The following is an 11,839-nucleotide window of genomic DNA, read 5'->3' as shown; positions in this document are numbered from 1 at the left end:
TGCAGGTGAATTTCAAGTCGTTTTGGAGCCTCCAGCAACTTTTTGAAAGGTTGTATGACGTTTTTTTGGAAAATTGAAATTTCGTAAAAGTAGCTGGAAGATTCAAAACCATTTGAAACCACCATGTAGTCTGCCAAGTAAATTTCAGCTTGCCAACTCCATTTGATAAATTAATGTTGGGGAAATTTCAAGTTTCAAAAATCTACTGGAGGCTCCAGTAAAAGTCGCTGGAGGCCCTAAAATGGCTTGAATCCACCTGAAGTCGTCTTCAGAGGGTGTTAAAATTGGAGTGTAGAGTAAATTTCAGCTTTCCATCTCCATTTGATGACATTTTGGGGAAATTTAAAGTTTCAAAAATCTGCTGGAGGCTCCAGTAATTTTCAAAAAAGTCGCTGGAGGCCCTAAAATGACTTGAACCTACCAGAAGTCGTCTTCAGAGAGTGTTAAAATCGGAGTGTAGTGTAAATTTCAGCTTTCCATCTCCATTAATTGATGAAATTTTTTGAAAATTTAAAATTTCAAAAACCTGCTGGAGGCTTTAGATATTCTCGAAAGTTGCTGGAGGCTCCAAAACGACTTGAAATTCACCTGCAGTACTTCGTAGCGCATTGAAATTAGTTTTTAGAATAAATTTCAGCTTTACTCCAATTTGATGGAATTTTGTGGGAATATCGAGTTTCAAAAATCTGCTGGAGGCTCCAGAACTGCTCAAAACGGGTTGAAACCGTTTCCAATCGATTTGGCATGTCGAAAATAGAGTATCTCCCAAATTTCAGCTTTCTTGATCAATTTGGTGAAATTTTGATTTTTTCCCTCATTTTTGGCCTAAATTCGATTTTCAAAAATTCACGAAAAATCGAAAAACGCACTTTAGCACTTGAAATTTTGACAGGTGATAAATTGTTGCATGATCTTTCGATCTACCTTTGTAAAGTGTGAAAAATTTCGTGCAAGTCGTATGTTGAAACGCAAAATCTACGATTTCGGCTGACCTGTCAATCAAAATGGCCGCCATTTTGTAATGAAGGCCAACTTTTTTTGGGCAAGTTTGCTTTAAAATGTTCCTTAGGATGTCCCCTTTAAGAAAAAAGTTGTCCCGAATGATCGGCGGGGGGGGGGGGAGTGCAATTACTCCTATTGTCATATGCCGGACTATTTTAGTATTTATTAAAAACATTCAAATTAAAACAAAATTTCATAAAAAAGCAAACAAAATACGATTTATTTTAAAATACTTACTTTTCAACAATACGATAAAACAATTGTAAAAAAAAATCATCAAGATCGACGAAAAAAACAAAAAAAAAATTCCTTGATCAACAACTTTCAATATTAAAAAAAAAATTAAAATTAAAAATAAACAGACTAGTACGACTTATTTAAGAGCAATTTACAATTGTTCACTTTAAAAACAAAAACAATAAAACTTAAACAAACAAAACAAAAAAATACTCGGAAGAAAAAAACGATTCTACGTTTACGAAAATTATTAGTCAAAAATCTGAATTTCTTTATTCGTCGCTCATTTTCAGTACATCACTTCAAATGCTACAATATCTAATCCCAGTCTTCTTCGTCACTATCGTCGCCACTATCATCGCTAATATAATACCCGCGAATCGGATTAGACCCATAATCAGTCGTAAATTTCTCAATCAAACTGGTATCTTCGTCAAAAAACCACAACAACATCCTTGGACGATATTTTCTACGCATCAGCAGACCTTCGATCAACTTATACTGTCTGTAATAGTATATCATTTCGCGTTTAAACTGTCGCCTTTCTGCTTCGGTCGCAAAACACCATTTCAAAAACTCATCCATCGACTCGGTAGCTTGGAAGGAACCTTCGGCAACGCATCCTTTCAACTGAACCAAAAATCCTCCAGGAAACAGGCGCGGTTGCTTGAAGTTTTCATCGATTAATTCTTCGTCACCGTCGTAAATCCATAATAAAAAATCCTGCAAGGCAGCTCGATCGAAAGTCATTTTTTTGCCATCCTTGGTGTAATTCGGCTTGAACAAAACTTTCAACAGACGACTTTCGAACAAGTTTTTCAAAAATTTCAGTTGGTACTGTGCAGGGAATTCGTATTCGGGTTTAGTATTCGAATAAATCATGCTGACGAATTCCTTCAAGTCGTTCATCTGGCCTTCGTCGATTTTCCGAGCAAAATATCTGCGGGTTGTCATGAATAATTTTATCATCACGTCTCTAGGAGTATCGGTATTCACCCACGAAACGTTTTCCTCCATGTACTTGTACAATTCCTTCCAATCACCGCGATAAACCTGAGTTAACATTGCATCGAAATTATGCGGAAACATTACAAACTGCGACTTATACGATTGCAAATCATTCTGCGTTTTTGTTTCGATGATGCGATCGATACCGGAAAGATAAAATGATACTACTGCGTCGATTTCATCATATTCGCCACATGCCAGCAATGAGCTTAGCGACCATTGCATTCTGACCTGGTCATTGGCGATGACTTTTTTCAGCTCGATAACATCGCGATCGTAATGCTCCAGAACATCTCGCATCAACTGATCTATCGCAGCAAAAGGCGCCCAAAGGATCAACCAACAGAAATTTTTCTCGAAAAATCTCTTCTTGGAGGGCATGCTTTTCAACACAATTCTGACAAATTTCATCGGATCTCTGATCAGACGACGGGCACGAAACTCCGGTATACGTTCGTCTCGATACTGATCGAAGAATTTATCACCGATACTCTGCCACAGTTTCGTATCGACGATGGCCGATTGCTTCAAATTGTTACTAGCTCCGGTCCAGATTTCCATCAACAACGGGGTCCATTTTTCGAATTCGCTAGCGTTTCGCATCGATAACGATACCAGCGTTTCGAGAATACCGCAGAAATTCTTCGAACTCATTTTACTCTGGAACAGCTTCCAAACGATTCGTACCTGGTTCGGAGTACCGTACCGGACGATTCTGGAGATGATTTTCGAACTGGCGAAACAACACAGTCGGTTCCATTTTTTTCGCGCCAATCCGGCTGAGAAATCGTTCGGGTACGATTCGCCGAACGTTTCGAGGATACTTTCGAATTTCGAGGTTTTCTTCGCCGAGTCTAATTTATCGAAGAAGTACTCGACAGTTGGCCACAAACCGTGTTCCATCGAAGTATTAAATAGCAACATTTCGATCGACGAATTCTTCTGTACCGATATCGTAAGTACCTTGTTTCTCAAATACTTGCTCCAACAAGCTACGAACGGATCTAGCTTGAAATCAAATTCCGGTATCGAATCGATCGAGCCGCGAAACTTTTCGATTTCGTCGACCAGGCAATAAACACTGGCGAATCTGAACCTCTCCAACAGACTTAGCTTTTCACTGGTTAGGATATTTTTCGCAGTCGCGGCGTAGTCGATTTTAAAATGATGGTTCCAAACCAGCTTCACGATGTATTCGTTCAACGAAGACGATGGTTGATCGTGGAAGAAATTATTACACCTGTGATGGGCCTGAATCCACGTCTGGGCTGTTTCTAAAATCGGTACCATGTTGTCTTCGATTTGGTTTTGAATTTCACTCGATATGTACGCGAATCGAGGTACTTGCATTTCGGTCATCTGCCAAAGAAACCAGTCGTGATCCTTGCAATGGTCGGTACCGTAGCCCTGAGCTCGTTTCCAAACATTGATTACGGGTATTTCGCCTTCGGCCCATTCGTGTAACAGATGGACACATATCGATTTGGCAGCCAAACATTGTAATTTCATCGGCGAATCTTCGTTCATTTTTACGTAAATAATATCGCTATCGATCGATGGCCGGATCTGTAAAATCAAATTATATCGTCGTACGATCACAACATGATTAACATTCAACTTACCTACGTGGCTACGTAATATTTAGAACAATATACATTCGTTTACGAGCACATACACTCGGTTGCTCTTCTATAACTTCAAATGATAAAACCTACCAGAATATACATGTACTTACAGGAGAATAGAAACAACGCGATGTCAAAATTCACGCTTTTTAAAGCTATAATTCGAAATAGGTACACTGCAACAGTTCGTAGTCCTACACTTCACAGAACGATGGTAAAAAAAAGCACGATCAAATTAAGCATGCAGCTATTAGTCAAAGTTACATAATGTCGTTAAAATTCGAACACATCACTCTGGTCTCTGTTATCACCTACATACCTATCTTTTTAAAAAAACTCTAACTAAACTAAACTCGACGAAACAAGCACTGATGAACAGAGCAAGCCCAGTTTATCGCGTAGACAATATTGACAAGTTGCATAACCAAAGAGATAAGAAGGCGTAAATTCATTTACACATCCCTTCAAGTACCTACATTTTTCCATTCTTTGGCGAAATTTTGAAAATGAAGATTTTTCGTTCAAAACTAGGGAAAAATCAAAATTTTTACAAAATCCACTCAGAATTCTGAAATTTTCCACGTCTCGAGAATCGATTATGTACAAGCAATTTACATCTTGAGTTCCTCCTTTATTCCTTCTTTGTCTTTAGAAAGAAAAACATAAAACAATGAAGAGATACGAGAATGTTGAGTTCAAATAGGTATCAATTCATTCCTCTTATTCATCATTCAAAACGTCAGCAGAGCTGGAAAAACTAGAAAATAAAAAAGTTTACTTTTTATTTTTTTATTTTCAGTTTTCACATTCAGCTTTTTCAGTTTCAGTTTTGTAATTCATTGTTAGGTATGTTAAAAAAAAAAAAAACTTTTTCAAAAAAAAAACCATCATTTTCTTAAATTTTTTACTCGAAAAAAAAATATAAAAAATTGCATTATAATTATTGTACTTTGCCGATGTCTGTATTTAAAAATTTGACATTTGATTATTTAAATTTAAATTAATTTTGTATTCGAGCCTTATGAGTTGAAGAAAGGAACGTTCGATTTTGAATTATAAGAATACACTTGCAAAAAAAAAAGGTAGAAATGGCCAAAAAAGAGAATGAAAACTGAAAAAATTCCAGATTTCAGTTTTTGGCATTTTAATTACAGTTTTATCAGTTTTCCAGACTTGATATTATTTAGAACTGAAAAATTTAACAATACCTAATTAAGAACGAATGTTTTTTTTTCTTTTTATGAAACATTTTAAAGATTCATTTGATGAAATTTTACGGAAATTTATAAGATACGAAATTTGAAAATTTGTTTTAAAAAACATTACTTTTAGTCCGGCATATGACAATAGGAGTAATTGCACACCCCCCCCCCCCGCCGATCCACCAGGACAACTTTTTTCTTAAAGGGGACATCCTAAGAAACATTTTAAAGCAAACTTGCCCAAAAAAAAGTTGGCCTTACTTACAAAATGGCGGCTATTTTGATTGACAGGTCAGCCGAAATCGCGGATTTTGCGTTTCAACATAGGACTTGCACGAAATTTTTCAAACCTTACACAGGTAGATCGAAAGATCATGGAAAAATTTATCACATGTCAAAATTTCAAGTGCTAAAGTGCGTTTTTCGATTTTTGGTGAATTTTTGAAAATCGAATTTATAGGTCAAAAATGAGGCAAAAAATCAAAATTTTACCAAATTGACCGAGAAAGCTGAAATTTGGGATATACCATATTTTCGACATGCCAAATCGATTGGAAACGGTTTCGACCCGTTTTGAGCAGTTCTGGAGCCTCCAGCAGATTTTTGAAACTCGAAATTTCCACAAAATTCCATCAAATTGGAGTTGTAAAGCTAAAATTTATTCTGCAAACTAATTTCAATACGCTACGAAGTACCGCAGTTGAATTTCAAGTCGTTTTGGAGCCTCCAGCGACTTTTTGAAAATTCCTGAAACCTCCAGCAGATTTGTGAAACTTGAAATTTTCACAAAATTTCATCAAATGGAGATGGAAAGCTGAAATTTACTCTACACTCCAATTTTGACACCTTCTGAAGACGACTTCAAGTGGGTTCAAGTCATTTTAAGGCCTCCAGCGACTTTTTTGAAAATTACTGGAGCCTCCAGTAGATTTTTGAAACTTTAAATTTTTCCAACATTAATTTACCAAATGGAGTTGGCAAGCTGAAATTTACTTCGCAGACTACATTGTTGTTTCAAATAGTTTTGAAGCTTCCAGCTACTTTTAGAAAATTTCAATTTTCCAAAAAAACGCCATACAAACTTTCAAATAGTCGCTTGAGGCTCCAAAACAACTTGAAATCCACCAACAGTCAACTTCGTAGCGTATTGAAATTAGTTTGCAGAATGAATTTCGACTCTCCATCTTGATTTGATAAAATTTTGGGGAAATTTCAATTTTCAAAAATCTACTGGAGGCTCCAGTAATTTTCAAAAAAGTCGTTGGAGGCTCTAAAATGACTTGAACCCACCTGAAGTCGTCTTCTGAGGGTGTTAAAATTGGAGTGTAGAGTAAATGTCAGCTTTCTATCTCCATTTTGATGAAATTTTGTGAAAATTTCAAGTTTCAAAAATCTGCTGGAGGTTTCAGGAATTTTCAAAAAGTCGCTGGAGGCTCCAAAACGACTTGAAATTCACCTGCAGTACTTCGTAGCGTATTGAAATTAGTTTTTAGAATAAATTTTAGCTTTACAACTCCAGTTTGATGGAATTTTGTGGGAATTTCGAGTTTCAAAAATCTGCTGGAGGCTCCAGAACTGCTCAAAACGGTTTGAAACAGTTTCCAATCGATTTGGCATGTCGAAAATAGGGTATATCCCAAATTTCAGCTTTCTCGGTCAATTTGGTAAGATTTTGATTTTTTCCCTCATTTTTGGCCTAAATTCGATTTTCAAAAATTCACCAAAAATCGATAAACGCACTTTAGCACTTCAAATTTTGACAGGTGATAAATTTTTGCATGATCTTTCGATCTACCTTTGTAAAGTTTGAAAAATTTCGTGCAAATCCTATGTTAAAATGCAAAATCTGGGATTTTGGCTGACCTGTCAATCAAAATGGCCGCCATTTTGTAAGTAAGGCCAACTTTTTTTTTGGCGAGTTTGCTTTAAAATGTTCCTTAGGATGTCCCTTTTAAGAAAAAAGTTGTCCCGGAGGATCGGCGGGGGGTGCAATTACTCCTATTGTCATATGCCGGACTATGACTGAGGTTGAAAGGCATTTATTCATTTTTACAAACGTTCTAGCGTCTTTTTCGAATCTTGGCGAATTTTTAAAAATCTTCGAATCAAAACCGGGAGGGGGATCGAAATTTTACCAAATTGAGCCCGAATTAATAAAATTTGGAGCGTATCCCTATTTTACACCTCCCGAGAATCGATTGCAAATAGTTTCGAACCTTTTTCAACAGTAGTGGAGCCTTCAGCAGATTTCAAAACATTGAAACTTCCACTATTACCAAATTACATAATTTTATTAATCGAGCTAAAATTCACCCCAAACCGAACCATTTGCAACTTGCAACTATCTTCAAACCATTCTGGAACCTGCAACGATTTTATGAAAATTCCATTTTTCAAACAAAAAAAAAGCTGTCTACGTATGTTTTTGATCGGTGCCACTAAATTTCAGTTTTCTCGATGAACTGCAAAGGAACAATCAAGGCCGTCGAGAGCCAATGCGGGCCTGGGGCAAATAATATAATGAAAACAATGAGAAGATAATGACTATAGGTACCTCAATATTTTATTCAAAAAACTCCCACAGGTATTCATATCACTTTTTTTTTCAAACTGAAAAAGAGAAGCCAATTCAATGAATAAAAAATGATTTTCAGTCTGAAATTATCCTTACCGAAATTTCAATTGCCAAAATTGATTTTTCCAATTTTGACGCGTCTGTGAAATTCCCAACTTATATCATTTTCAATCATTCGTGCTTTTGTAACCAAATTTTTCGCACGAATAAATACTTATCAGTAAGTATCACTTCATTATTCATTCAACCAGCTGGTATAATCGCATCTTCTCATTTTTCAAACAAATAGAAAAGTGAATCCAATTCTCAATAAATCAATTAAGAACCACTCTACGCCCTTCAAAACACGAAAAAATCCATCCAAAATTAGGCCAAAAATATTAGTAAGACTTCCAATAGATGTACCTACGGAAATAATAATATATTAAATTCTATAGTGAAAATCATGTGAAAATGATCACGAAATAAAACTACACCCCTCACCCTCAGTATTTTTTGTCTCCAAAAAGAAAAAAAATCAATTCCAAATTTTATTGGTTACAATAATATTTCTAACTAAAGAAAAAAATCGTAATTACCTGTACTACTACAAACGAAACCAATATAATATTAACCTATTAAAAAACAAAATTCAAACAAAAATGCATTGTACGATTATGAAGCATCATCGCCTACTCAAGGTACTTACCAACTTATAATTATTAAACTTTCAATTAGAAAAAAAAAAATTCAAAAATAAACAAACAAATACGACTTATTCGAGAACAATTTGCAATTATTCGATATTTAAAAACAAAAATAATAATGAACAAACAGAAAAAATATTCGAAAAAAATAGATTCTGCATTTACGAAAACATTATTCGAGAATCTGAATTTCTTTATTCATCGCTGTCGCTCATTTCGAGGAGATTACTTCGAACGCTATAATATTGAATCCTAGCCTTAAAATCGTTTACATAGAACTCCACGTCTTCTTCGTCACTATCGTCGCCACTTTCATCGCTAATATAATACCCGTGAATCGGATTAGGACCAAAATCAGCCGTAAATTTTTCAATCAAACTGGTATCTTCGTCGAAAAACCACATCAGCATCCTTGGACGATACTTTCGGCGCATCAACAGACCTTCGATCAATCTATACTGTCCGCAATCGTATATCATTTTACGTTTAAACTGTCGCCTTTCTTCTTCGGTTGCAAAACACCATTTCAAAAACTCATTCATCGACTCGGTAACTTGGAAGGAACCTTCGGCAACGCATCCTTTCAACTGAACCAAAAATCCCTTCGGAAACAGGCTCGGCTGCTTGAAGTTTTCAGCGATTAATTTTTCGTCACCGTCGTAAATCCACACCAAGAACTCCTGCAATGCAGCTCGATCGAAAGTTACTTTTTTGCCGTAGTTTGTGTAATCGAATAAAGCGGTCAACACGACACTTTCGAACCGTTTTTTCAACAATTTCACTTGAGCGTTGATAGCGCGTTCGAGTTGGGGTTCGGTATTCGAATACACTGCGTTGACGAATTCTTTCAAGTCGTTCATCTCGTCGCCTCGTTCGATTTTTCGAGCACAATATGTGGGGCTCAACACCGTTTTCATCGTCTCTTTGGCCTTATCGCCATATGGCCATGCATCGTTATCCTTCAAGTACTTGTACAATTCCCTCCAATCATCGCGATAAACATGCACACACATCGAATTAATAACGACGTACTGAGACATTAGAAACTGCCACGTATATAACTTCGGATCATTTTGGAATTTGAAGCCGCCATTCCGGATGAAAACGCTGACATAGCCATCGATACTAAACACATAAAATGATACTACTGCATCGATTTCGTCATATTCACCATATGCCAGCAACGAACGTAACAAGCATCGCATTTTGACATCATCTGCACTGGCGACGAGTTTTCTCAACTCGAGAAAATCGCGACTGTAACATTCCAGAACATCACGCATCAATTCATCCAGCGCAGCAAACGGCGCCCACAGGAGCAGCCAACAGATATTCTTCTCGAAAAATACTATTCTCTTTCCGGCGGGCATGCTTTTCAACACAATTCTGATGAATTTCATCGGATCGCTAATCAGGCGACGTGCACTAAACTCGAGTATACTTTCGTCTCGAACAAGATCGCAGAATTTATCACCGATACTCTGCCACAGTTTCATATCGATGGCCGATTGATTGAATCTGCCACTGGCGCTGGTCCACATCTCCATCAACAACGGGGTCCATTTTTCGAAATCGCCAGCGTTTCGCATCGATAACGGTACCAGCGTTTCGAGAATGCCGCAGAAATTCTTCGAATTCATTTTACTCTCGAACAGTTTCCAAACGATTCGTACTTGCTCCGGAGTACCGTACCGGACGATTCTGGCGATGATTTTCGAACTGGCGAAACAACACAACGGATTCCATTTTTTATTCGCTAATCCGGCTGAGAAATCGTTCGGGTACGCTTCACCGAACCTTTCGAGGATACTTTCGAATTTCGAGGTTTTCTTCGGCGAGTCTAATTTATCGAAGAAGTACTTAACAGTAGGCCACAAGCCACGTTCCAACGAAGTATTAAAAAGCAACATTTCGATCGAGGAATTCTTCGGTACCGGTATCGTACGTAACTTGTTTCTCAAATGCTTGCTCCAATACGCTACGAACGGATCCATCGTAAAATCAAATTCCGGTATCGAACCGATCGTGTTGCGAAATTTTTCGATTTCATCGACGATGCAATAAACACTGGCGAATCTGAACCTCTCCAACAGGCTCAGCTTTTCATTGGTTAGGATATTTTTCGCAGTGGCGGCGTAGTCGATTTTAAAATTCTGGTTCCAAACCAGCTTCACGATGTATTCGTTCAACGAAGACGATGGTTGATCGTGGAAGAAATTATTACACCTGTGATGGGTCTGAATCCACGTCTGGGCTGTTTCTAAAATCGTTACCATGTTGTCTTCGATTTGGTATTGAATTTCATCGGATATATGCGCGAATCGAGGTACTTGCATTTCGCTCAACTGCCACAGGAACCAGTCGTGATCCTCGCAGTGGTCGGTACCGTAGCCCTGAGCTCGTCTCCAAACATTGATTACGGGTATTTCGCCTTCGGCCCATTCGTGTAGCAGACGGACGCATATCGATTTGGCAGCCAAACATTGTAATTTCATCGGCGAATCGTCGTTCATTTTTACGTAAATAATATCGCTATCGATCGATGGCCGGATCTGTGAAATCAAATTATATCGTCGTACGTTCACAACATAATTAACATTCAACTTACCTACGTAATATTTCGAACAATATACATTCGTTTACGAGCATATACACTCGGTTGCTCTTGTACCTATATAACTTCAAATGATAAAACCTACCAGAATATACTTACAGGAAAATAGAAACAACACGATGTCGAAATTCACGCTTTTTAAAGCTATAATTCGAAATACACTGCAACAGTTCGTAATCCTACACTTCACAGAACGATGGTAAAAAAAAAAGCACGATCAAATTAAGCATGCAGCTATTAGTCAAAGTTACATAATGTCGTTAAAATTCGAACACATCACTCTGGTCTCTGTTATCACTTATCTTTTTGAAAAACTCTATCTAACTAAATTAAACTCGACGAAACAAGCACTGATGACGATGAGCAGAGCAAGCTGAGTTCATCGTAGACAATACCTACATGAGAAGTTGCATAACCAAAGAGATAAGAAGGCGCATATTCATTTACACACCTATTCGAGTACATTTTTTCCATTCTTTGGCGAAATGTTGATAATCATGCGTTCAAAATTGGGGAAAAATCAAAATTTTAACCAAATTCACTCAGAATTTTGAAATTTGAAATGTACCCCATTTTCCACGTCTCGAGAATCGATTACAAACAATTTACATCTTGAGCTCCTCCCTTCCCTCTTTAGAAAGAAAAACAATGAAGAAATATAAACACGAGAATGTTGAGTTCAAATATCAATTCATTCCTCTTACTTATTCATCATTCAAAACGTCAGCAGAACTGGAAAAACTAGAAAATAAAAAAGTTTACTTTTAATTTTTTTATTTTCAGTTTTCACATTCAGCTTTTTTCAGTTTCAGGTTTGTAATTCATTGTTATGTTGAAAAAAAAAACTACTAAAAAAAAAACATAATTTTCCTAAATTTTTCACTTGAAAA

The 11,839-nt window shown here is 36.9% G+C and overlaps 3 protein-coding genes across 4 annotated transcripts in view; 1 reads left to right on the top strand and 2 right to left on the bottom strand.

Moving 5' to 3' along the window:
- Positions 1-11,839, top strand: part of LOC135837960 (roundabout homolog 2-like) — a 638,803-nt gene that overhangs the window by 245,337 nt on the left and 381,627 nt on the right. The window lies entirely within an intron of this gene.
- Positions 1,194-4,343, bottom strand: LOC135837943 (uncharacterized). Its single transcript, XM_065353389.1, has 2 exons — positions 3,983-4,343; positions 1,194-3,813 (listed from the first exon to the last, which is right to left on the bottom strand). Exon 2 carries the CDS (start codon positions 3,772-3,774, stop codon positions 1,558-1,560), a length of 2,217 nt encoding a protein of 738 aa, XP_065209461.1. The 5' UTR covers positions 3,775-3,813; positions 3,983-4,343; the 3' UTR covers positions 1,194-1,557.
- LOC135837938 (uncharacterized) lies at positions 8,167-11,367 on the bottom strand. 2 transcript variants are annotated; one of them, XM_065353385.1, is made up of 2 exons: positions 11,035-11,367; positions 8,167-10,887 (listed from the first exon to the last, which is right to left on the bottom strand). In XM_065353385.1, exon 2 carries the CDS (start codon positions 10,846-10,848, stop codon positions 8,530-8,532), a length of 2,319 nt encoding a protein of 772 aa, XP_065209457.1. In that variant the 5' UTR covers positions 10,849-10,887; positions 11,035-11,367; the 3' UTR covers positions 8,167-8,529. The 2 variants fall into 2 exon arrangements, with proteins under 2 accessions (XP_065209457.1, XP_065209455.1); XM_065353383.1 differs by having other exon boundaries at positions 11,049-11,366.

The sequence above is a fragment of the Planococcus citri genome, chromosome 2 (assembly GCF_950023065.1).
Source record: "Planococcus citri chromosome 2, ihPlaCitr1.1, whole genome shotgun sequence".
In the NCBI taxonomy this organism is placed as follows: Eukaryota; Metazoa; Arthropoda; class Insecta; order Hemiptera; family Pseudococcidae; genus Planococcus; species Planococcus citri.
Note: the sequence above shows the minus strand (reverse complement) of the source record. Positions and strands in the feature narration are given on the sequence as shown.